This window comes from Gopherus evgoodei, unplaced genomic scaffold (genome assembly GCF_007399415.2).
Source record: "Gopherus evgoodei ecotype Sinaloan lineage unplaced genomic scaffold, rGopEvg1_v1.p scaffold_33_arrow_ctg1, whole genome shotgun sequence".
Classification (NCBI taxonomy): Eukaryota; Metazoa; Chordata; order Testudines; family Testudinidae; genus Gopherus; species Gopherus evgoodei.
The window spans coordinates 5040650-5067517 of record NW_022060005.1 but is presented as its reverse complement, the minus strand read 5'-3'; the positions used below and the strand labels follow the sequence as shown (position 1 = coordinate 5067517).

Here is a 26868-nt window from a genome sequence, read left to right as displayed (position 1 = left end):
CAGGGCTAGGAATTCATGACAGATAACTGGAGTACAGTCCTGTGTGCCTGCAGTGTCTGCTTCACAGTCTTTCCTCTAGACTCTGCTGTCTCATTGGAATTGTGATTATTTTAGTTTCTGGAAACTCTTCGGGAAGTAGAGGGCAAGAGAAATTAATTGTTGCCTCTGGGCTGCTGAGGGCTCCAGGCAGTGAGTCTCATAAGCCCTTAGAAAACAGACATGGATAAATCACCTTCCTGCAGCACCAGCCTTTTTGACACACAGCTCATCTGCAGACAGCACAGATCTCAGTGTATTTCCAGCAGCTCAATCTCAGTGCAGTGGGGGAACGGCCTCTCATAGTACAGTGATAAGAGCATTAGATAGAGAGATTGGTGGCTAGAGCTGTGTGTATGGGGCTTGAAGAGAGGGGAAACCAATTGCAGTGTGTAGCTGGAGGAGAAAAGACATTTCAGTCTGCGAGGATTCCACATTGACTGGCACCATAAATTTGCTTTTGTAATTAAATATATTTGGGAGTTACACAGTGTCACTTTAAGGATGAAATTGTAAGTGACAATAGTTTTTTTTTCATAGTTTCACTCCTCTATCTGTTAGTTTTTGTTAGTTCTGTGTTTCTCTCACACTCTCTGTATCTATTCTTTTCTTACTTATGTCTCTCTCTTTTTTATTCTATCTATCTATCTATCTATCTATCTATCTATCTGTGTCTACTTCTCAGTTGATTGTTACTTTTGGCTATTAAATTTCTGCAAGGGCAGTTGAGTCAAGTGGGTTTGAGTAGTGTGGACTAGGAGCCTGGACTCCTGGGTTCTATCCCCAGCTCTGGAAAACGAATAGAGTCTAGTGAGTCAGAGTAGCTGGGACAAGAGCCAGGCCTCCTGAGTTTCATGTGTGGCTCTGGGTGGAAATTCAGTCCAGGGTGGAGAGGAGAGGAACCAGAACGGGGGGTTCTATTTCTGTCTCTTATAAGCACTCTGGGACAGGCACCCCTCATAACTTGAAGCTGAGTGGTTAGGACACTGTTGGCTTGTGACAAATTCAGACTCAATCCCTCCCTCTGACTAATGTTTACAGGAGGGTTCCTGAGCCGGTAGGCTAAGGGCTGTTCTGAAATGAGACAGTCTCAGTCTCTCCTGTTGAAGCTGCTCAGCTCTGTATCAATAATTAAATAGTCATTGGAGCAGGGACTTGAACTCTTCCAGACAAAAGGTGAGTGACCCAAGTACCACGCTGGAGAATTCTTCTCACTTGCGTTTGTTAACCCAATGATTCTCCATTGTCACTCTTGGCAGTCATTGATTATGGCAATGGTGAGTCACTGGGACAGAGACTGAGATACAGTCTGATGCAGTCGTTAGAGGAGGGGACTGGGAGTCATGACACGTCACTTGTGTTCCCAGCTCTGGGAAGGAGTTGAGTCCAGTAGGTAGAGCCAAAAGTCCTGGCCTGTGTTTCCAGCTCAGGGAGGGGTGTTGGATTTACTGAGTTAGCTTAGGGGGCAAACTGGGAGTCAGGACTCCTGGTTTCTCTTTCAAGCTCTGAGAGGGAGTTTAGAGGAGTAGTTAGAGAAGCAGGAGGGAACCGGAATGTCTGTCTCTTGAAATAAACATGAAACCCCAGCTAGAAGAAGGGGATGGAGTGTCAGAGGTACTGTCTGTATTCTCGACTCGATTTCACTGTGTAATTGTGGCAGGGTTTAGTCACCTCCATGCAAGAAGTATAAAGTGGGAATAATTCCATGGCATGCGGTGAGATTACCCCATATTTGAAGCAGTGCCCCTGACAGCAGATTCTGGCCAGGCAGACTCCTGATTCTTCTCGGTAAATTGAGATTAGTAACATTTATACAATGTTATCTGGAGTTTGCCCACCTCTGGGTGACAGAGATATACAAATACCTCATAAGCAATTGTTCCTAATTCTCCTCTCCATCACCCTGGTGTAAATTAGGAGTAACTGCACTGGAATCCATCGCGCTGATTCTATTTTCTCTCACCCCTGTGTAAATGAGGAGTAACTCCTTTGGAGTCAGTGGAGATGTTTTCTCCATCCTCATTCCCATATTACACCAATCCTCACAAGCTAAGTGTCTAACTCAAGGAAATTAAGGTGGTTTTTAAAAAGGAGATTTATTTTACTGATCTAATCCTGGCCCTTTCTCTTTCTCCTCCCTCCACAGACATCACACTATGTCCTGATGTCCAACCGAACTACCGTGACTGAGTTCCTTCTCCTGGGATTCTCTGAAGTTCGGGAGCTGCAGATATTGCACTTTGTGGTGTTTCTAGTGATTTACCTGGCAGCCCTAATAGGGAATCTTCTTATCTTCATGGCCATAACCTTCGACCATCAGTTTCACACCCCCATATACTTCTTCCTGATGAATCTGTCCGTCCTAGACCTCAGCTCCATCTCTGTCATAGTCCCCAAATCCATGGCCAACTCCCTCATGAACACCAGGTCCATTTCCTATGCTGGATGTGTTGCCCAAGTCTTTTTCCTCATCTTCTTGGTGGGAGCAGATTTTTCCCTTCTTACCATCATGGCGTATGATCAATATGTCGCCATCTGCCAACCACTGCACTATGAAAAAATAATGAACTGCAGAGCTTGTGTCCAAATGGCAACTGGTGCCTGGATCGGTGGAATTCTCTACTCTGTATTACACACTGGGAACACGTTTGCATTGACCTTCTGTGGAGGCAACATGGTGGATCAGTTCTTCTGTGAAATCCCCCAGCTACTGAAGCTCACCTGCTCTGACTCCTATCTGACTGAAGTTAGGATTATTGCTTTTAGTATATGTTTATTCTTAGGCTGCTTTATTTTTATCATTGTGTCATATGTTCAGATCTTCAAAGCAGTGTTGAGAATCCCCTCTCAGCAGGGCCGGCATAAGCCTTCTCCACCTGCCTCCCTCACCTCATTGTGGTCTCCTTGTTTGTTCGCATTTCTAGCTTTGCTTACCTGAAACCCACCTCCAGCTCCCCATTTGATCTCGATCTTGTGATGGCTGTTCTCTATTCTGTATTGCCACCAATCATGAATCCAATTATCTACAGCATGAGGAACAAGGAGATGAAAGCTGCCCTGAGGAGACTGACTGGGTGTAGGTAATTCACCAAGAATTCATTTCTGTCTTTCTCTAATAAAAGTTTGCTTAGTTAGTATCTGCTCATTAATGTCAGTTGTTTCCATGACCACACAGCTTGCACATAACTAGGTCTGATTCTGATCTCAGTTGCACCAATGAAAATCCAGATTAATTTTGCTGATGTCACTGCTGCTCGGGTGATTTACACCAGTAGAAAATCTGGTCCAGATGTGGAATTATATGGGCGTAAATTGTGTGTGCAGAAGAAAACAGACTTTCATTCTGTATGAAAACAATACCCGTTATATTGCTTGGCCACTAGCACCCATTCCATGGCCAATGGAAACAATGATTGGAGTTGTCTTGCTTGTGTGTATAAATCAGGAGTGGCTTTGTTGGAACCAGAGGAGTCAGACTGGCATAAGACTGGGGTAGTTGAGAAGACATTTGGGGTAGATCCTCAGCACATCAGTGTAGTTTCATTGATTTTGGTGGACGTAAAGCAATTTGCAGCATCTGTGGATCTGAGCTACTGCTTCCAATGGAGCTGTATATCCATTGCCACCAGCCGTCAACTGGGCCCACTGTCTTATAAACCACCATTCGTGGCCTAATCATTAAAGGGGGTGTCATAACATTTTTCCCAAATCTGGACCTTAGTGTCCAAAATATGGGTGTTAGCATGAAAACCTCCAAGCTTAGTTACCAGTTTGGACCTGGTAAAGCTGCCACCAGCCAGGAATCTATACAGTGCCTGGCACACTGTGGTCTCCCCAAAACCTTCCCTCGTGGACCCCCAGACTCAGATTCCTTGAGTCTCACAACAAAGGGGAATAAACCATTTCCCTTCCCCTCTCCAGGTGTTCCCTCTCTGGGTTCCTGGAGAGATATACAGAAGCAAGCTCCGTGAATCTAAACAGAGGGACTCCACCCTCCCTGTTTCCGGTCCTGGAAAACACAAGTACTTCCCCCCCTCACCCAGAGGGTATGCAAAGTCAGGTTTAGTAAATCTAACACAAAGAGATTTCCCCCCCTGACTTCTTCCTCCCACCAATTCCCTGGTGTCCCCACTAAAGAAAAAACTCCAACAAGTCTTAAAAAGAAGGCTTTATATAAAAAAGAAAGAAAAGGACATAAAAATGGTCTCTCTGTATTAAGGTGACAAATACAGGGTCATTTGCTTAAAAGAAAAAAATGAATAAACAGCCTTATTCAAAAAGAATACAATTCAAAACATTCCAGCAACTACACACATGTAAATACAAAAAAGAAACAATATAAACCTTTTTGTCTTACTATCTGGTACTTACAACTTGGAAACAGAAGATTAGAAAGCCAGGAGATAGAAAAATCACTCTCATAGCCGAGAGGGTCAGACACAAGACAAAGAACAAAGAACTCACACCCAAAACTTCCCTCCACCCAGATTTGAAAAAGTCTTGTTTCCTGATTGGCCCTCTGGTCAGGTATTTCAGGTTACTCCTTTCCACGTGAAAGAGGCATTAACCCGTAGCTATCTGTTTATGACACGCCCCCCAAATTGCAGACAGTGGGGAACCTCACTGGCGGCGATTTTCTCCTAGAACTTTAAAATAAACAGATTAATACAACACATGCACCTTTACATATACCACTAAGTATATAACTAACAGACTTTTACATTTTAAGAACACTTTTTAACTACTGGATTCTGGGAAACTCTCACAGGAGAGTGCATCAGCTCTTTGATAGAAGCTCCTGAGATGTGCTGAATTTCAAAATCAAAATCTTGGAGAGCTAAACTCCAACGAAGAAGTTTCTTGTTGTTCCCCTTGGCAGTATGAAGCCACTTTAGCGCAGCATGGTCAGTTTGTAGCTGGAACCGCCGTCCCCAAACATATGGGCATAGCTTTTCCAGGGCATACACAATGGCGTAGCATTCCTTTTAACTGACTGACCAGTGAGTTTCCTTCTCAGACAGTTTCTTGCTGAGAAACACGACAGGATGGAAATTGTGATCCGTTGCTTCCTGCATGAGAACTGCTCCTATACCACGCTCAGATGCATCCGTGGTTACTAGGAATGGCTTGACAAAGTCCGGGGCCATTAGCACAGGGTCAGACATGAGCGTCGCCTTAAGTTGGGTAAAGGCCTTGTGACACTCATCAGTCACTTAACTGCATTTGGCTGGGTCTTTTTGGTCAGGTAGGTCAGTGGGGCAGTGATTTGGCTGTAGTGTGGTACATATCACCTGTAGTACCCGGCCAAGCCTAAGAAGGATTGGACCTGTTTCTTTGACCTTGGGACAGGCCACTTTTGGATAGCATCCACCTTGGCCTGTAGGGGTTTTATGGTTCCTCGACCCACCTGGTGCCCCAGGTAAGTCATTCTGTTTTGGCCTATTTGACACTTTTTGGCCTTAACAGTTAGTCCGGCCTGCCTGATGCGCTCAAAGACCTTTTCCAGGTGTAGTAGGTGTTCGGGTCAGGAGTCTGAAAAAATGGCCACATCATCGAGGTAGGCAACTGCATATTCGCCCAGTCCTGCTAGTAGACCATCTACTAGCCTCTGGAAGGTGGCGGGTGCATTTCACAGCCTGAAAGGAAGGACATTAAATTCATATACCCCCGCATGGGTGACGAATGCTGACCTTTCCTTGGCAGGTTCATCTAGTGGTACTTGCCAGTATCCCTTGCTTAAGTCTATTGTAGAGATGAACTTGGTACGTTCCAACTTCTCCAATAGCTCATCGGTGCATGGCATTGGATAGTTGTCCGAACGAGTTACCGCATTTAGCTTACGGTAGTCCATGCAAAAGTGTATTTCCCCATCTGGTTTGGGTACCAGAACCACTGGAGATGCCCATGCACTAGTAGATGAGCGGATTATACCCATCTGTAGCATGTTCTGGATCTCCCATTCTATAGCAGCTTGGGCATGAGGAGACACCTGGTAGGGTGGGGTTCTAGTGGGGTGAGCATTACCTGTGTCAATGGAGTGGTATGCCCGTTCAGTCCGTCCTGGGGTGGCTGAGAACAATGGGGCGAAGCTAGTGCACAGCTCCTTGATTTGTCGCCGCTGCAGACGTTCCAGGGTGGTTGAGAGGTTCACCTCTTCCACACCACCATCTTTTTTCCCGTCGTAGCAGACAACTTCAGGCCACTCAGCATCATCTCCCTGGACTGTAAACTGACAAATCTGTAAGTCTCTGGAATAGAAAGGCTTGAGAGAATTAACATGGTACACTCTGGGTTTTAGTTAGGAATTGGGAAATGCTATGAGGTAGTTCACAGTTCCCAGGTGCTCTTGGACTGTGAACGGCCCTTCCCATGATGCTTCCATCTTATGGGCCTGTTGCGCCTTCAAGACCATAACCTGGTCTCCTACCTTGAAGGAACATTCTCTGGTATGTTTGTCATACCAAGCCTTTTGGATTTCCATTACATGCATCTGAGGAAGTGGGTATTCACCCACGAAAGCTCATGCTCCAAAACGTCTGTTAGTCTATAAGGTGCCACAGGATTCTTTGCTGCTTTTACAGATCCAGACTAACACGGCTACCCTCTGATACTTGACTCCATTGAAGTCAGTTGGGCTGTTTTCCCCATCTTCATTCCCATATTACACCAATCTTCACAAGCAAAGGGTCTGACTCAAAGAAGGTAAGATGGACTTCACAAAAGGAGAGTTATTTTACTGATCTAATCCTGGCCCTTGGTTTTGTCCTTCCCTCCACAGACATCCTGAGACATGTCCTGAGAAAGAAAATGTCCAACTGAACCACCGTGACCGAGTTCCTTCTCCTGGGATTCTCTGAAGTTCGGGAGCTGCATATTTTGCACTTTGTGGTGTTTCTAGTGATTTATCTGGCATCCCTGGTGGGGAATCTTCTTGTCATCATGGTTGTAGCCCTCAACAGCCACCTTCACACCCCCATGTACTTCTTCCTGATGAATCTGTCCATTGTAGACCTTGTCTCCCTCTCAGTCATTGTCCCCAAATCCATGGCCAACTCCCTCATGAACACCAGGTCCATTTCCTATGCTGGATGTGTTGCCCAAGTCTTTTTCCTCATCTTCTTGCTGGTAGCAGATTATTCCCTTCTTACCGTCATGGCTTATGACCGATATGTCGCCATCTGCCAACCACTGCACTATGAGACAATGATGAACAGCAGAGCTTGTGTCCAAATGGCAGCTGGTGCTTGGATCAGTGGGATTCTCTACTCTGTGCTACACACTGGGAACACATTTGCATTGACCTTCTGTGGAGGCAACATGGTGGATCAGCTCTTCTGTGAAATCCCCCAGCTACTCAAGCTCACCTGCTCTGACTCATATATGAGTGAAGTTGGGGTTATTGCCTTTAGTATATGTTTAGTCTTAGGCTGCTTTATTTTTATCACTGTATCGTATGTTCAGATCTTCAAATCAGTGTTGAGAATCCCCCCTGAACAGGGCCGGCATAAAGCCTTCTCCACCTGCCTTCCTCACCTCACTGTGGTCTCCTTGCTTGTTTGTAGTGTTGCCTTTGCCTACCTAAAACCCACCTCCAGCTCCCCATCTGCTCTGGATCTTGTGATGGCTGTTCTTTATTCTGTATTGCCACCAATCATGAATCCAATTATCTACAGCATGAGGAACAAGGAGATCAAAGCTGCCCTGAGGAGACTGACTGGGTGTAGGTAATTCACCAAGAATTAATTTTCTGGTTTTATCTAATAAAAGTTTGCTTATGTAGTATTTGTTCATTAATGTAGGTTATTTCCATGACCAAACAGCTTGCACACAACCGGGTCTGATTCTGATCTCAGTTGCACCAATGCAAATCCAGATTAACTCCACTGATATCACTGCTGCTGGGGTGATTTTCACCAGTAGAAAATCTGGTCCAGTTGTGGAGTTAAATGGGTGTAAATTGTGTGCGCAAAAGGAATCAGACTTTCATTCTGTGCGAAAACAATACCCATTACACTGATTGGCCACTAGCACATGTTCCATAGCCAGTGAAAACAATGATTGGAGTTGTCTTGCTTGTGTGTATAAATCAGAAGTGGCTTCATTGGAACATGAGGAGTCAGACTGGTGTAAGACTGGGGTAGGGGAGAGAAGACATTTGGGGTAGATATTCAATACATCCGTGTAATTCCAGTGACTTTGGTGGATGTAAAGCAATCTGCAGCATCTGTGGATCTGAGCTACTGCTTCCAATGGAGCTGTATATCCATTGCCACCAGCTGGCGACTGGGCCCACTGTCTTATAAACCACCATATGTGGCCTAACCATTAAAGGGGGACAAAGAGCCAGACTGTGTCAGCCTGGCTTACATGTACGTTTGGTCATGTGAGTGATGGAGAGACTGGCTAGAAATTACAGAGAGGTTTCTATCCACCAGTGGGGCGAGGTTCTGGAGCAGCCTCTAAATAGAAGTTGTGGGGGGCAAGTGACCAAATTCATTTTAAGAGAGAGCTGCACACATGTCTGAGTGAGATTGTATGATGGGATTGCTTGTGATGGTGGAGGGCAGGGCTCAGCAACCCTGGGTCTCACTTCCAGCGTATGTCTTATCAGGAAGGGATTCTCCCCCCCCCACACCCAGTGTATTCTGGGAGGGTTTTTTTTAATCTCTGAGGCATTGGGTGTGATGTGCCAGGGCTCTGAGGTGGCACTGAGCCCTGGTACTTCTGGGAAAGCTATGGCCCATCCAGCAGTGTGACCTTGCATGCCTCCATAGTCTGTGTTACTGGATAAAACCACAACTGTTTTTCTCTCAGTACCAGACAGGGGACAAACCAACAAAGCGGGGACTTGCGAGGGCCTGATGTAGATGAAGATGGAGGTGCTGTAGCCAAGGGTAACCACAGTGAAATGAGACTCACAGGTGGAGAAAGCTTTCTCTCTGCCCTTGGCAGAAGGGATATGGATGATGGTGCAGATAACATACATGTAGGAGATAACCATCAGCAGCAGGGAGCCTAGCAACACAGACAGCGAGATGATGAAGTCAATGAATTCCACCAACCGGATGACGGCACAGGCGAAGTATAACAAATGGCCATGGTAGCAGAAGTATGGGGCTGCGAGTCAGAAACAGCTTTCAACTAGCTCCTCCTTTCGCCATGCACATTCACAGTGCAATCTGTTTGGCGTGACTCCAACCACTTCAAAGGCTGATGCCTAACTGAGAACTAAACACTGTGGTTGATAACGCTGTCACTTTATTTCCCCTGAGGGTGAGTACATGGACTGAACTCTACTGAGCTTTGGAGTCCCCCTTGTGAAGATCTGAGCCCCGGTTTGATCTCTAGCCGTGCACAATAAATCAGCACCCAAATGTACCAATAGTAAGAAAAGTTAGAAATATTTCACTGTAATCAACTGATTTCCCTCTCACTCATCCTGGTGTAAATCAGGAGTAACTCCACTGGAGTCAGTAGGGCTGATTTCCCAGTCACTCGTCTCAAGGTAATTCCATGGTGTTACAGTGGCGTATGTCTGGTTTCAGGAAGAGGAGATTCAGGCCCTTTGACTCCAGCCTCTGCCGCATCCTCCACCCTCTGAATGTTCTTACTCTAGTCCCCGGCTGTCTCCTTCCCTCTGCCTCACACAGCTCAGACCCTCAAACAAAACCCCCAGGCCCTAATCCCCTTCCTCCCCTCTTACAACCCTCCACCTCACAAACACTCCTGGGCCCCGTTCTCTGAGATTCCCCCTCCCATGGCCCAGAGCCAATTCTCCACCCAGAGTTCCGAACTCAGCTTCCTCAGAGAGGTAACTGGTGCTCACCTTTTTCTGCCTATCTGTTACTATCTACTGCTTTAACAGTGACTGTTAACCTCAAGAAATGCTTTTGGTTCAAATAAAGGTTTGACCCTTCCCAAGTGTGTTGGCCACAATGTGCTATATAAAACCCAACAGTTCCCCTTGTACCTCATGTGGAGAAGATCTGTGAAGTTGGGTCTTCCACACTACAAAAGAAAGCCTTAATCTTTGGATTATGGGATGGTCTGGTGTAGGGATCTCTCTCAGTCTTTGATGTTGAAGCTGCTCCACTATGTATAAATAAGAAACAGAGACATGAACTTAGCTCTTCTACATCCTAGGTGAAGGCTCAAAACACTAGGCTTTAGAGTCACCCTCATGATCTTGTCCCTGGCCCAATGATTATTCATTGTCATTCATAGTGGCAATTCTTAGCCTATCTCACCTGCAGGGTCTGATCCAGTAGGAGTGCTCTGAAGTAGCCCAACTCCACACAGGGGACAGCAGGGAACCTTTAGCTCAATTGTTAGGGTGCTCACCTGGGATGTGAGATGCCCTGGTTCAGATTCCCTCTCCGGATCCCTAACGTCCCAGGTGAGTGTCCCAACAAGTGGGCTAAAAGCTATGAAGCATTGCTGCTTCTCCCCCGGGCATGTCTTGCAAAAAATGACATCGGTACCTAACTCCAGGAGAGGATTCACAGCTGAAAATTCCAAACAAAGCTAGGTGCCTACCTCCAGCCCAGATTTAGGTGCTGAACTCCCTGAGAGGGGCAGGCTTAATACACATCCCTCTCATTGGCATCAGGCTTTGGCTAATTTAAGTATCTCCCTGCCTAGTATGATGGCTTTTGTGGATCCCATTCATAGGTGCCTGTCTCTTCCCATTCATTGTCTAGGGAGCCTGGGTGCCTAAATTAGGACTTGTGGATTTCACTGGCTGTCTTGATGTCTTAAAATTAGGTGTTGCCACACATTGCAATGCCTTAGTCTGTTTGTGGATCTGGGCCTTGGCCACCCAGTGAAAACCAGAAATAAGAAGTTAGGAACACAGGATCCCTCATCCCTCATGTGTGGTGTTACCCCTGGGTTACAAGTTATGAGTCGAGTTGGCAGAATTGATTTCTTAAATGAAAGTAATTTTGAGCAATATTATTAATGTTTATTTTTAAGCTCCCTCCAATTTTTATTGATTTAGGATTTCAGAGTTTTGCAAAATCAGGAGTTTTAAGTTCCCCCCATCACCACAATGTTTATCTTTTAAAATTTTCACAGTTGCAGGAAATTATGGTGGAGGGGATCATACAATAATTATTTAATGACAGTAGATGCTGACTTTCAAAAAGTTAAAGCTTTACAAAATGTTATAATACACATTGTCAACATCACATGTGAAAATATACAAAGTAAATATCCTTAAATCAAACTGTAATAAGTTCTCAGGTAGCATTATTCTTACTTTGTCTCTCTGTCAGTTTTATCGATGGTGAAATCAACTTTTATTAATATTCACCAATAAAAATTGAATCCCTCCTAGCCTAGTTATGAGGGAAATCCTCCTTCCTCCTGCCACTGTTTTGTGTGGATTTCGGCATGCTCAGAACCAACCTACTAGATCAAGTTCCACAGGAGAAAGAAGTGCAGCAATGCCTATGTTCACCTGGTTTGAGGATCTGACTGAGACTCAAGACTTGAGAGGCAATGAGGCACCTCAAGTGAGGCAGCAGTGTGCATGCCTAGAAGCAGAAACATAAGCACTTAGGGGACTTTTGCAGCAAAACTTTAGGCATTGAGTGAATGAAGGTACTTACAGGGTTAGGCAACAGCTAAGTGGAGGCTTTGAGGATCCCAGTGCTGCCTAAATTTTGAACTTAGGTGTCTAAAGTAGTAGTCTTGTGTTAATTAAGATGGAATACGTGGGCCCAAAAAGTCAAAAGTGTTACCATATCCCTGTCACTGTCCAATATCAAACAATGTTATACAAGGTTCAGGGTTTGACACACACAGGCCTCAGCCTGCTTAATCCCATGGCAAATACACCATTAAAATCCTTTTAACCTTTTATTAAAGATAAAGAAAAGAAGAAAGCACACTTAAAGCATTTGAAAGGTAAGGTATTAAATAAGGTTTTCACATTAACAACATCCCTCGCTCCCTGTACCTTTAGCTGCACAAAGTTTTAGAAGGGAAAAAAAAACAACCACCCTCATCTGTCAGTCTCTTTGATGGCATCAGAGATGATAATAACTGTCCTTTGGAGGGAAAGTGAAGAAATTAGTTGAGATGGGCTGGAGCTATTATTGTTAAAGTTCCTCCAATCCCATTTCATTTGAGGCAATGGTTGGGACTTAACCTGTTTATAACATTTATTAGTGAACTTTCCATAGTTAATTCCCAAGCAGGCAAAAATGACAGGCCCAATTGTCACAGCAGTAGTTAGGCACCTAAATGCTTTTCTGGATCTGGGTCTTAGTGCTAAAGGAGCTGCCCTGAGCAAATGGAATACAAATAATTAGAAGTGAACATCTCCTGTTTCCCAGAACAGTGCATAACCCACTGGACTATACTGCTTACCAAAGAAGTGTAAGGAATACAATAATTATATGGTAGGAGGCACATGAAATGAATTAAATTGCACCTTAAAGGTCTCTGCCATCACAAATGAGTCGATGACATATGGGCAAAGGCTAAAACATTCTGAAAGATACTAGTAATTGGGTTCACAGATGGTAACCTAGTTAAAATTTCCTGGAAAGTGTCATGATTTTTTATCTTTCCATGTACATCTCAAAAAGTGGATCTGGGATTCTCCAGTGAGTGGATCCCCTAGGGTACCTGTGATCATTAAAACTAATCAGCCTCACCCAGTTGAGGCAGACCTGCTTCACAGAGAATGGCAAGTAGATTGTGAGACCAGAAGAACTAGAGTCAACATATGAAAGTAGAATTCGCTTAGATGCGACAATACCCGCTGGACAAGTTAAAGGATCCTGATGTTGCAAGTGCTGTTTGAGGGCTTCTCACGGCTTGACATGAAGGGAAAAATCAGAATGATTACTACTTTTCAGTCTCTGAAGAAGTTCAGAATAAACTACTTTATTATTTAATCCAAAAGAGCAGGGACTAGAATTTAAAAAATTACTCTACAAGAATTTGTTTTACAGTAGTGAGTGATGACTGAGGCACAGGGCTCAATCTGTGTGTAGCCGGCTTGGTCTTATGGTATCTTCCTAACATCACAGACCTAGACTAACGTGAGTAGCTGTTCTGCCCCTCTTTCTGTTTATTTATTTCCTTTTCTTGTTTTTCTTTTCCCTCTTCTCTTTCCTTTTTTAAATATATTTTATCTCTGTTTTGATAAAGTTTTTCTTTTATTTTCATTTTCCCTTTTTCCTTTCTCTCCTTTCTTTTCTTTCACTCATCTTTTTTTCTTCTTTTTTGTTTTTTTCTTTCCTGCCTTTTTTTTGTTTCCTATATTTTTCTCCTTTCCTTTTTATTCTCTTTCTTCATTTCTCTCCTTTCATTTTCACCCTCTCCTTTCCTTTATTGCTTTTCTCTGTTCCTTTATTTTAATTTTACTTCTCCTTTCTTTTAGACTCATAGACTTAAGGTCAGAAGGGACCATTATGGTCATCTAATCTGACCTCCTGCACAACGCAAGCCACAGAATCTCACCCACTCACTCCTATTACTTGTTTTTTCTTTCCTTATTTTTAAGGCTAGTCCAAATATTTCTATCAAAACTGTTTTTTGACAAAAAAAAATAATGGGTTTTCAATTAAACTAAAACCTTTGAGGTAAGTGTCTGCTTTCTGAGGACAATTTTTGACTTTTCATTAAGAAAATAAAAACCAGAAATTTTGAAGAGTTTTCAGCTGAAAACTTTTCTTTTTTCTTCCCCTCTCTCCTCCACACCCCAAAAAAAGTAAAAAATTTGCCCAGGGAAAACAATTCCACCCAGTTCTGCTCTTCTTTATTTTCTGAGCTTTTCTATTCTCCATTTTTCTTTCCTCTTCTGTTTGCCATTTGTTTCCTCTTCTCATTGTCTCTCCTTCCCTGCTCACATTGACTTCTTGTTCTTCCCATCCCATCCTTTGCCCACAAGATAATTTTTTATTTGATGTATTGTTCTTTTGTCGTCTTCACTTTTCTTATTTCACCCTTGCTTTCTTCCTCTACAGTTTATCATTTTTCCTCCTTATCTCTCTTCCTTTTTCTTTTATGTTCTCTTCTGATCTTTTCTTTCCTCTTCTCTACTCTTCTGTTTTTCTACTTTTCTTTTCTCCTGTTCATCTAACACATTATTTTCTATTCCCTCCATCCTCCCTCTACTCCTCACAGATAGATCCAATGTAGCCATGTGGAACCAAACGACCGTGACCGAATTTATCCTCATTGGCTTCCTCTACTCCCACCCTCTGGAATGCCTCATTGCTGTTGGCTTCTTGGCCTCTTACTTGCTGATCTTGTCTGGCAATATCATGATCATCACCATCATCCTCTTAGACCGTCACCTCCACAGCCCCATGCACTACTTCCTCTGGAACCTCTCCTGTTTGGAGATCCTTATTACATCTTCTGTCCTACCCAAGGTGATTGCCAGCTTTCTGACAGGTGACAGGTCCATCTCCTACCTGGCTTGTATCACTCAGTGCTACTTCTACTTCCTTTTGGGCTGCAGTGAGTTTGTTCTTCTGGCCGTTATGTCCTATGATCGCTATGTGGCCATCTGCAACCCACTGCGCTACACCATGGTCATGAATGCTCAGCTCTGCTTCCAGCTCGTGGTGGGGTCATGGGCAACAGGGTTCCTGGCCACCATCATCCCCACCATCCTGGTCATCACCCTGCCCTTCTGCAATGCTAACCAGATTGACCACTTCTTCTGCGACAGCTTGGCCTTGGTCAAGCTGTCCTGTGTGGACACGAGCTTTGTGGAGCTGCTGAGTTTCATGACCTCCTCCGCCATCCTGATGGGCTCCTTGATCCTGACGGTGGTGTCCTACACTTGTATTGTTGCCACTATCTTCAGGATAACATCCCATTCAGGACGCAACAAGGCTTTCTCCACCTGCTCCTCCCACTTCATCATCATCACCATGGGCTATGGCAGCTGCATCTTCATGTATGTCCGGCCTTCTGGCAGCGAAATCTCGCTCAACAAGCTGGTGGCCCTGCTCAACACAGTGGTGACCCCTCTCATGAGCCCCTTCATCTTCAGCATGAGGAACCAGCAGATGAAAGATTCCCTGAGGACAGCCTTGAAGAGAAGCATGAACTTCTCAAGGAAGCATTTTAACTTCTGAATGGGTTTTGTGAGGGGAAAAGAAGGGGAAATTAAACAAGAGTAATAGTTATAGTACTCTTCTAAGTTATAGTACTCTCCTAAGAAGTGGTAGTTCCCTGTTCAAATCCCTTTTCTCCTAAGGCAGAGGGGGAAATTGAAGCTGGATCTTTCACCTCCTAGTTGAGTACCCAAATGGCTGAGCTAAGAGTGATGAATGAGGCATCCTTCTCAGTCCCTAGCCCTCTTGCAAAAAACACCTTTGATACCTTACCCCAAGAAAGTGTTCACAGCTGACAGATAGGCACCTCCCTGGAATCTCCCATTGGCTAGCCTAGATAAGAAACCCCTGAGCATGCTGGCTTTTGTCAATCCCGTTTTTAGGTGCCTACCTTTCCCCTTTCATTGTATAGGGAGTTGGGTGGATAAACTGAGGCTTTGTGAATCCCTGTGAATTTCTAGGTACTAAAAGTCAGCTGCTTCAATGATCAGCACTGGAACATCTATGTCCCTTTGTGAATCTAGCCCATGATGTCTTGGTCTATTACTGGGGATCCTGGTTGATCCTGAAATATGAATAATAAATAGTAAAGACTATGAAATAAGTGACAGTCATGTAGGAGTGATTATCGGGTACACATATTGTGCCATTGCGATGGTGCAATCATGGTGAAATGGACTGTGCATCATTATCTCTCTCAAGCTAACTCATCAAAATATGCGACAAAGAGTCCTGTGGCACTTTATAGACTAACAGACGTATTGGAGCATAAGCTTTCATGGGTGAAAACTCACTTTGTTAGATGCATGTAAATATTCACCCATGAAAGCTTATGCTCCAATATGTCTGTTAATCTATAAAATGCCACAGAACTCTTTGTTGCTTTTTACAGATCCAGACTAACATGGCTACATCTCTGGCACTTGTCATTGAAATAAATGACTCATCTATTTACCTATTGACTCTAACTATTCAGGTGGTGATTTTCAAAATAGATTGAAGATGCAAAAGTTGTCAACACTTGACTGACTAGAGGTCAGGATTCTGACCTAGATACCTTGTCGGTTGAGTCTGGGGTTTGAGGGTCCCACTGACCACAAGGCCCCACCAATTGGCTCATGCTCCCTTGGGACATGCATGGAGCCCTAGATTGAGACCGATAGACAGATGGGAGTGTGGGTAGGATGCAGGAGGTGTCATGGGGACTGGAGATAAAACCAAACACTCAAAATGCATACCCTGGGAAGCGTGGTTTCAGGAGATATTGACAACTGTGATTTCTGTATTTCAGTGCTGATTGGTCAAGGGGAGAGGAGGAACTACCACCAAAATTCCTGTCTGTGCCCCAGAGCAGATGCTCATTGGGTGCAGGACCTACATTATGCCCCCCTTAGCACTTCCCCAAACAAGTCTCTTAGCACTGGCTCCTGACCAACCAGCAGTGAGGGGCAAGAACCAATTTTGACATCTAGAGTGTGAAAAGTTTGAGGGATGGGTGTGAAGAAATTTGTCAAGGTGTACAAGATGTGTATTCCATAACTACATTGACAGCCTACTTGGAATTTCACAAAATTCTAACTGAGGAAGCTCTCAAATGCCATTCAAATCAATAGGAGTTGGATGACTGTGAGTCTTCGCCTTCATGTTTTAAAGGAATCATGTCCCAGAAAAAATAATCTCTTTCTTTAGTCCTTCCCAGTCTGTTGAAAACTGAGACTTTCTTCAGGGGAATGAAACCAGTCACAGACTCTGTCCACCAGTCTATGGTCATTCGGTCATTTTTGTAGACTTTGATGATATGGCTAAAATATTAAAGGCTGAGACTGTCAGTCACCCAACTCCCCTTGGTTTTGAATTGCATTTTGGAGCCTAAATCCACTAGGATCCTTTGAAAATCCAAGTCTACAAACGTGTAGAAAGTGATATCCATGCTCAGATGATCCAAACAGGACAGGGAATCTATTGATCTGCCCATAATAAGGGTATAATTGAAAATTTGGTCCCTTCTCTGAAGAGCTGTCAATTAAAGAAGACAGTGGGCCTCCACAGAAAGGAAGAGAGAGATTATGAAATACATACATACTCAGAACCAGCTCCCTGATGTGCCCTGTTCTCTAAAAATCTTGACTCCCATCTGCCCCCAAGCCACCCACCCAACACACTTTAATTGCTACATCCACTCCTCTCCCAGAGCTAGGAATTGAATCCAGAAAAGCTGATACTCAGCTACCTACTATAAACAGTCAATCTTCTTGGAACAGACTTCTCTCAGGTCATTGGAGAAGTATCCTTACTATGTTATTCACACACATATTTATAAATTGGGGGAGGGATAGCTCAGTGGTTTGAGCATTGGCCTACTAAACCCAGGGTTGTGAATTCAATCCTTGAGGGGATCATTCAGGGAACTGGGGTAAAAATCTGACAGGGGATTAGCCCTGCTTTGAGCAGGGGGTTGGACTAGATGACCTCATGAAGTCCCTTCCAACCTTGATATTCTAATGCAAAAATCAGAGGTTTTATTATTCATATACCACCTCTTCTTAATAATCATGATTGGCAAAAATCACGGTTAACAAAAGATTATCTCTAAAGTCTGAGACTGTTACCATCAATGTCATAACTTTGTCAATTTCAAAGATCTGATGTCTCAGAGGAAGGTGAAGAAAAACCTTATAAAACAAGGCAATAATGCAACTCTGCACAGGAGGACAGAGTTCCTCCAGTGACCCATCAAACAGCTCAGGCTATGGCTGAAGTTCTGACAGTTCCAGCACACTGTCCCAATAACCTGATTCAGCCCTGCCTTGGGGAGCGTGCATCCATGTGTCCCAGGCTAGTTCAATGTTCGTTTACACTGAAAGTTACCCCCAATGGGAATGACACTGGAGTGAATTTCACCACTAGCCCTTGGCTGCTGAGATGAACTTAACAAGAAGTTTGCAAATTATTTCCAAGGCTGTTAGTGAATACATTTTAGACATGGAGACTTGTCCGCTGGGAGCTGGTTTGAGAACCACTGCATACATTTCACATGAGACAACAGGCAGCCATCATGTGGTAACAAATTGGAGTCATGTCTGCCAGGGGATAGATCTGAACTGGAGATTTAGAAATTAATAGTGGGAAGAGCTGACATCCCTGGAGGATGCTTTACTTGGCTTTCTGTAGATCTATCACAGCATGGGAACAGCACTGTGAATTTCCCTACACACACTCTTGACCAGTGTGCTTCAACTCTGTCTTTAAGAAGTCACTCTAGGGATAAGAGGGGAGTTAATAACTACCCATGGTCCAGTGAGGTCTCAGCTCCATCCTGAGAATGCCAACAGGGTGAGGGGCAATTTGTTCCCAGTTGGATGTTGAGATCATGATGAAGTGAACACCATATCTCCTTAAAGACTAGTCAGACCTCACACCAGTTCCACCAAGATCTATGCTGTTGAGATCACTGGCAATTAGTGCTAAAAGCTTTTGGCCTACCTATCAGTTATATTTGTTCTTGACATTTGTAGATACAATTTATACATCCTTGTTACATGTCCTTCAGGAGCCTGTTCCTGAGAAGCTTATATAAATTGTCTAGGCTCTAAGGTCTCAGACCCTTATTGCAACAAACACATCTTAATCATGATGAAGAATATGTCTACTGTAAATGCTTGGAGAACTGAGAGTAAACCAATATTCTGACCTTGATCAACAAGAACAGTTGACATTGCAATTTGGATTGGACCATCTCTGAATTTAATGGTAGTTTCTTTATTGCTGAGTTGATTTAATTGATCAAAGTGCTTACAAACAGAATACAATTAAAAATTCTCTCAGGCGGCCATAGTCAGAAAGAACCCTGGGGATTTTATCCCAGTAGTCACTGAACAGTACAGAAAGGACTGATGTCTGAGATTCACTAGCAGAGAAGCTTCTCGGTCAAGATAAGTCAGTTTCAGAAATGATGGAACTGCTCAGAAGTGGGAAGATTTGACTGCTCAGAGTAAGGTATTTGTGGGACAGTCTGAGGCATTTTCCTTCTTTACTATTATGACCCCAAGTTCATTTTATGGAGCCATCAACACCTAAATTATCTCCAGAATTGAAGGAAAAATAGACAATCTCTTTCACTCTCTCTCTCTTTCTCTCATCTAATCACTCAATCTAATTTACTCTTATGTATCTAATCTACAGAATTGTTCTTAATTTTGTTCTCTTTTCAAAGGTATTATGCATAATGTCTTTCTATCAAGGTAACTAATAGTAATGAATGATTCATCTATCTGCCTATTGACTCTATCTATTTGCAATGTCATTTTCAATGATACTTAAAATATATTCATCTACAGGATTCTCTCTCATCTCACCCAGATTTGAGAGTCCCACAGACACACTGGAGAATCTTATCTGTCAAGAAGAACAGAAATTGGTCCAGCTGTGTTCCAGTAACGTGAGAGGTAAATCTAACCACATTTGCTGGCAGTGAAGTGTAAGGTTAGACAAGACCAGCCATGTGTCTGGGCTGTTCGTTGTTGGTTTGTCTAGTGTTTATTCTCTCAACACTCTAGTATCTCATTCTCATTAATGGGATGGCACTGTGTGAGGTAGGGAAGTGGGAACACATGTGGTGGTGCTATTTAATAATCATTCATAGGGCTGCATGTCTGTCACAATGGGAAAGAAGTCACAGACACAGTGATTTTCCCATCTGTTCATGACTTTTTGTGTGTGTCCATGGCTCACTCTGCAGTGGTGACTCCTGCAGTGCCTGTCCTGCTGGGCTGTACCCAGCCAGGCATTGTGACCAAGTGCACGGGGTCGCAGTGCCGCTCAGGTGTGGCCCAACTCCCCCTCTGGAGTGGACACAGCAGCTACCAATGTTCGTTCCTGAGGTGAGTGTGGGACAGGGTGTCAGAATCGCCAACTAGAGATGAGTAAGATCCAAGGGATAGAACACATGAGCTGTGTGAACATAGAGAGATGAGAAAGGGGACAGGGTGAAGCTGATTGTGTAACTGTTATTCTATCTAATCTATCTTTCTATCTATTATGAGATACCATGCAAACCCCTGAGAGGGATCTAAATACCTATGTGGTCTCAACAGGACCGAGCTATGGAAGAAAACCTAACAGCAGTGACAGAGTTTATCTTTCTGGGCTTCTCAGACCTCCAGCATCTGCAGCCCCTTCTTTTTGTCCTCATCTTACTCATCTACCTCTTCACACTGACAGGAAATGGCATCATCATCGCTGTCACAGCTGCTGACTTGGCCCTTCACACCCCCATGTATTTCTTCCTCAGGAACTTGTCAGTCTTGGAGATCTGCTACACTTCAGTGGTTGTCCCTAAGACCTTGACCAACCTCCTGTCAGAAAAGCAGGCTATCTCTTTCCTGGGCTGTGCAGTCCAGATGTACTTCTACATTTTCTTTGGCAGCACAGAATGTGGCCTGCTGACTGTTATGTCCTATGACCGGTATGTTGCCATATGCAACCCCATGCGTTACTCACTCATCATGAGCAGAAAGGTCACCCTAAGCTTGGCAGCTATGGTCTGGATTGTGGGCAAATTGGTGGCATGTGAGCAAACGGCAGCCATATTCACATTACCCTTCCATGGGCCGAATAAAATCAACCACTTCTTCTGAGACGTCCTCCCAGTGCTTAGGTTGGTGAGCACAGACACATTGCTCATCAATGCCATTATTTCCTTTCTCACTATGGTGTTCACAATAGTCCCCTTAATCTTAATCATCACCTCCTATGCAAGCATCATCTGCACCATTCTGAAGATGCACTCAGGTGAGGGGAGACACAAAGCTTTCTCCGCTTGCTCTTCACACCTAATCACAGTCATAATATTCTATTGCAGCGCCTTTATCACCTACATGAGGCCCAGTTCCAATGTCCCTGTGGACACCGATCGAGCCCTCGCCCTGTTGTACACGGTCATTATTCCAACATTCAACCCAATCATATACAGTCTGAGGAACAAAGAAGTCAAGGAGGCTCTGAGGAAATTCTTGACCAGGAGTAACATTTCTTTGTTCTCATAAATACAGTTGTTTTTTTCTGATCATTGAGCCCCATTGAAGTGTTTCAACTTGGGAGGTGTCACAAAGTTGGAAAATGTCTGTATTATTGCCTAACAATATGATGTATAATTGGTTTCCCTTTTTAGCTCTATATTGGCATCTGACTGGGGGGGGTAGCTCAGTGGTCTGAGCATGGGCTTGCTAAACCCACAGTTGTGAGCTCAATCCTTGATGGGGGCATTCAGGGATCCAGGGCAAAAATCTGTCTGGGGATTGGTCCTGCTTTGAGCACGGGGGTGGACTAGATGACCTTCTGAGGTCTCTTCTGACTCTGTGATTCTATGACTGTGTAATGTTAAAGCAAAGGAGGTTGTAAAATGTACTGTTAAGGAATCCATGAAGGGTAATTCAGCCTCTGAGGTACCCACTTCAGAGGGTTAAGACAACAATGGGCTGAGTCATCAACTGGGGGAAGAACCAACCTGGCTGGCACCATCCATGTTAGGAGGTTTTACTCTTCCTAAGGCTAGGGCTGAGATCAAAAGACCCTGAAGGGTTAAAAAGGAAGTGGTTGGCTCTGCTGGAACCTGACAAAAGACCCAGAGCCAACAGGGTGAAGACAGACAGACAGACAGAGTGAGAGGCAGGAACTGCAGTGGTCAAGCTGTAACTTGGTGCCCAGAGAGAACAGGAGACACCAAGGATGGGTCATGTCTACCAAGGGGCTGGAGGGGAATGTCAAACATAAGGAAGACAATGGGTCCTGTAGGTCTTTTTGTTATTTTAAAAATCTGCTTCTCTAAGCACTGTGCACGTTTTGGACAAATACTCTTGTTTCTGTGTCACTGCAAATTATTCCTGACCACAGGGTCCCAACGGGGAACTTTGGCAGAGTCCAAGAACATCTGGACCTGAGAGGTAATGGGGTTGGCACCCATGAAGGGGGAAACTGGCAACTCCATTGGAGTGTGGCTGGATTTCTGGATCCCACCCCAGAGAGAAGTAGAGGCATGAGCTGGCCACATGGAAGGGGTTCACTCCTGGGGCTGGAGAAGGATCTCAGAAAGGGGCAGCTTACTCAGGAGGCATCCAGAAGGGCAGGTCACATTTAAAGTCTGGTCTGTATTTTATTACATCCATGTTTTAGGAAAGATGTGGACAAATTGGAGAGAGTCTGGAGCAGGGCCATCCAGAGGTTTCAGGGGCCTGGGGCAAAGCAATTTCAGGGGCCCCTTCCATAAAAAAAGTTGCAATGCTATAGAATACTATATTCTTGTGGGGGCCCCTGTGGGTCCCGGGGACTGGGGCAAATTGCCCCACTTGCCCCACAAGAAGCAATGGTCTGGAGGAGAGCAACAAAAATGATCAAAGGGTTCAAAACCCGACAGGAAGAAAGGTTAAAAAAACTTGGCCTGTTTACTCTTAAAAAAAAAAAAGGCTGAGGTGGGACCTGACAACAGTCTTCAAGTATGTTAAGGGCTGATATAAAGAGGATGATGATAAATTGTTCTCCATGTCCACTGAAGATAAAACAAGAAGCAATGGGCTTAATCTGTAGCAAGGGAGATGTAGGTTATAGATTAGGAAAATCTTTCTAATTAGAAGGGCAGTTAAATTCTGGACCAGGCTTCCAAGGGAGGTTGTGGAATTCCCATCATTTTAGGTTTTTCAGAGCAGGTTGGACAACACCTAGCAGGGCTGCTCCAGGTTTACTTGTTCCTATCTTAGCACAGAAGACTGGACTTGATGACCTCTCAATGTCCCTCTCAGCCCTACATTTCTATGAATGTCTGACAACTGCAACTGCCTAAGTGACTTCTAATCTCCTACTAACAGCATTTTCTGTTAAAAAAAAAACAAACAAAAACAAAAACACCTGGGAAATTCACTCACAAAGAATTTGTGAAAGCAGAGTTAGGTTTGTACAGGGCTGGTGACATAGCATGCCTGTGTGCTTTAGCAATTTTGTGATTATTACCTTCATTGAGACCTTTGTTTTCCATTGTAACCTCCTTGTTGGTTTAGAACATCCAGATGCTATTGAAAAAGTGGCCCATCCTGACAGCATCAGTCTTTCTGAGCACTGCTGCCCCTGCTAGAGTGCAGGATGCCTTGGAAATCACTCACAGGGAGAGATCCATCACTGGCCATCAATGCATACTGATTCTTCTGTCCTGGAACAATGGGTTTTCTGCTGGCAGGTCTGCAGACTTTGATTGACTCACTACACAGAAGCAAACAGGGATAGGATTTGGAGCTGGGAAATTCCCTCAGCAAAAGCACCTGGAAACAGGACGTGGCTGTGAGACTCAGCATCACCTAAGGATGCTGACCAGAACCAGGGGTGGTGAGATCAGACTGAGAGGGGTGCCTTGAGGTTGCTGTTCTTCTAAGTTCTGTACCTCTGGCGTGGTGCTGTAAAATGTTTGCGTCTCTTGCTTTCCTACTGCATTGTCCCTGAAGGATTTGTCTGGGCTCCCACTGCCAGGTGAGGGGAATGGGTATAAGCAGTTGGTGGATGGGAGAAATGAGTCAGTTGTTTTGTGGTCTAAGACAGGTGAACTGCAGACTCCCACTGCCCAAGAAGGGTGTCATGCAGGGGGTCCTCACCTGGCAATATGCCTAAAAGAGACCCAGAGCTAGAGATAGTGACCAGTCACTATCTAGAAAAAGAGGGGTTAGAATCACATGGGAACCATAGTCTGGATCTGAGTACAACAGACTGATACCTGACAAGGGGGAGAGCAGGGCCAGGTTGTAACAGCACCCATTGAAATAAATGAGTCAGTTCACATTTCCAAGCTATTGTTTCAGGCTCTCTGCATACTCAGACATTGCCACAGGGGGTTCACCCAGGTCATATTTGCTAGGTTTTCTTTGCAACCACACCCTCTAAAGACTTAGGGTTAGAGTTATAAGGGGGATTTAGGTGCCTTACTGCCTAACTTAGGTTCCTAAGGCCAACATTTAGACACTATTAACAGTTATGAAGCCCCTGCTACTTTGCCCTATAGTTGCCTAATGTCCACAGGTACCTAAATTTCCACCAGTAAAGTCCCAGAGGTGCCTATATTTTTGCCAGTGGGCTTGTGGGAAGCCGTCAAATTACTGACACCATTGAGCAGCTCAGCCCTGACTCATGCCAACTCCCCAGTGGCATTTACAAACTTGGTGCTCCCTCAGGTATCTCACTTGTGGGGGTCTAATCTGGTAGGTGTGCTCAGAGGTGTCTCTCAATCTCCTCTGTTGAAGCTGTTCTACTCCCCCATTAGCCACTGGGGGAGTAGTAGCCTGGATTTTGAGGCACCCCAGAAGGGGAATGGAACTTCTTAGTGGCCCAGCAAGAGAGCTGGGGCCTGAAGCGACCAGAGAGGGCAAGAACATTGTCTCCTGTGGAAAACCGTTGGGAGTATGGCTCAACACCAAAGTCAAGACCATTGATAGATTACAGGACTAATTAAGGACCTGAACCCAAGGAGGGCTACAGGGAGAGAAAGTGCAAGCCTGCACACACTCAACCAAGGGCCCACACTATGGGTGAGAACCCCAACCCCATTACACCCTTGTTTTCAGTTGCTTATAACTTTGCCAAATTCTTTCTGCTATCATGGCTAAATTCAATTTGGGTGTGTTACTCCCTTCCTGCAGGTTCAAGGCAAAACTAAATTCTCTAGGCTCCAATTCACCCCTAATTAAAAATTTTGTAAAGCAGCTCACACTGTTATATCTACATGTCATAATTTAGTCACACATCACAAGGTACAAATAAGTCCTATTGACTCTCTAAAGGATATGTGGTTCTTCCTGAAAGAGAGACGGGGTCAATTTGGAATGGGGAAAGGTGGTGGTATGCTACTGAAGCTTGATCAGCTGTGGAGGTGACTTGAATTCATAGACTTCTTGGTCCTCCGATTTCCAGAGCAGCCTAGGATAGACTGGAGGACAAAGTTAATAATGTGTGGATCTTTTGGGAATAGGGCATTCTCTAATTCTCTGCTAAAGCAAAGGGAGTCTGGTGTCTCTGTTCACACCGCACCCATATCCCAGTCTCCAGCTAAAATACCATACTCTACCCCAAATCCAGTAAGCGCTTTAAGTTTCTGCTGTCAAATGGTCAAAATAGAATTTTTTTCTCAAATAAAGATTTGTAGCTGGGATTTTCAAAGGACCCCAGGGAGTTAGGCACCCAGCTTCCATTGGACATAGTGCAAAGCTAACTGGGTTCCTAAACCCCTTGGGCCTCTTTGAAAATCCCAGTCTCCGTCCTTATCATTAGATAAACCAAGTTTGAAAATCTGGTCCAATATGTCATCAGCAGGTTTCAGAGTCACCACCCTATCTGAGAAGTAATGGAATCAAAATTCATCCCTGGCATAAATCCATTGATTTAAATGATGTTAGAACAGATATTTTAGTCTGGGTATTCCTAAAGACCCCTGAGAATTATAGATGCTCAAGACCTCTTTCCAGTCACAGCCCTATAGAGTCATTTATCAGGGTCATATATGGAGAGTTTATTTTCCATCCATAGGGCTTAGATGCTTAATTCTGCAGAAATTGTCAAAAGACACCAGAAAAGTGGCTGTGATCTATGCTCCACTACAAAGAGCCACAATCTGGCTTTGGATATCAGTGGGTATAGACGTACATCAACATGAACACTACTATTTCCAAATACAATTTACATCACCATTACACAGTACAGTTACAAGTATTTCACCAGAGAACAAACTGACAATATCTCCCTCCCATTCCCCCTCCTCCCCACTGTAATTCCACCCAAAGCAGCTTCATCTTTGAACACAAATGCTCTAGGGATGTGTTCTCAAGAGTCCATTTAAAGAATATATATTTAAGTTCTCCTTCAAGGTCTCCATTGTTAGTAATGCAGAGCCAGCATCATTTGTTTATTTGAACTGGTAGGTGAGAGGCATTTCACATATTACTATAGCTATTATAACTGTGAATGTTTATTCTTTCATGGATGTTTTGAATCTCCGTCTATCTAGTCTATTTCACCATTACTCGCTTTTGTGAGTTATATGAAACTTTCCGGTGCTATGGGGTACACAATTTCACTCTTCTGTAGTGTCTGAAGGGCACAGATATTTTCAGTATAAACACTTTATTTATGTTGTGCTTTTGTTTCTGAGTGTACAGCTAATTTAGAAACATGAGAGAGTATAATCTTTCTGATTTAGGTAAGGAGAAAACTAATGTATCCTGATATCAGTTGGACTTTGGCACTTTGTATGCTGAAAATTTGGAAACATAAAATAGATCAAAATAAAACATAGGCTAATTCTATATATTACCACTATCTTTTACTAATGCTTTTAATAAAGCATTCATAATCTTCGTCTTCACCATCACCATCATCTCTGTCTCACAGTCAATATCGAATCTATCAGAATCAGGTGGGTAGCAAGCGCTTGTCATAATATTATTTTCCCTTTTCTTTTTGTGTGTGTTTCTTTCTGTCTCTATCTGTCCGACCATTTGTCTCTCTGTTGGAATGCTCAAAACTTTCCAGTGTTGTGGAGGCAGAATATGGCTTTTCTGTAAAACCTTGTATTAATCTTCCATGCCATTGAGGGGCATGTAGATTTCATATATGCAATCATGAGTAACTGCAATTTATGTCATTTAGCTAAATTGAAAACAAATGGATCCCAATACCAAGAGGACTGCCATACTTTGCATGGTGGAAATATCAAGAAGTT

The 26868-nt window shown here is 43.9% G+C and overlaps 1 protein-coding gene and 3 pseudogenes across 1 annotated transcript; all 4 read left to right on the top strand.

Annotated features, from left to right (window-relative positions):
- The first annotated feature begins 2200 nt into the window (after window positions 1-2200).
- On the top strand, window positions 2201-3120 carry LOC115641134 (annotated as a pseudogene).
- Window positions 3121-6843: 3723 nt separating this feature from the next.
- LOC115641133 lies at window positions 6844-9055 on the top strand (annotated as a pseudogene).
- A 4727-nt stretch (window positions 9056-13782) lies between these two features.
- LOC115641178 (olfactory receptor 49-like) lies at window positions 13783-15143 on the top strand. Its single transcript, XM_030544256.1, has one exon. It carries the CDS (start codon window positions 14196-14198, stop codon window positions 15141-15143), a length of 948 nt encoding a protein of 315 aa, XP_030400116.1. The 5' UTR covers window positions 13783-14195.
- A 4702-nt stretch (window positions 15144-19845) lies between these two features.
- Window positions 19846-21219, top strand: LOC115641176 (annotated as a pseudogene).
- Window positions 21220-26868: the final 5649 nt, after the last annotated feature.

What these genes read in the sequence shown, in the direction of transcription:
- LOC115641178 (XM_030544256.1), top strand. Translation starts at nt 14,196, where the DNA reads ATGTGGAACCAAACGACCGTGACCGAATTTATCCTCATTGGCTTCCTC.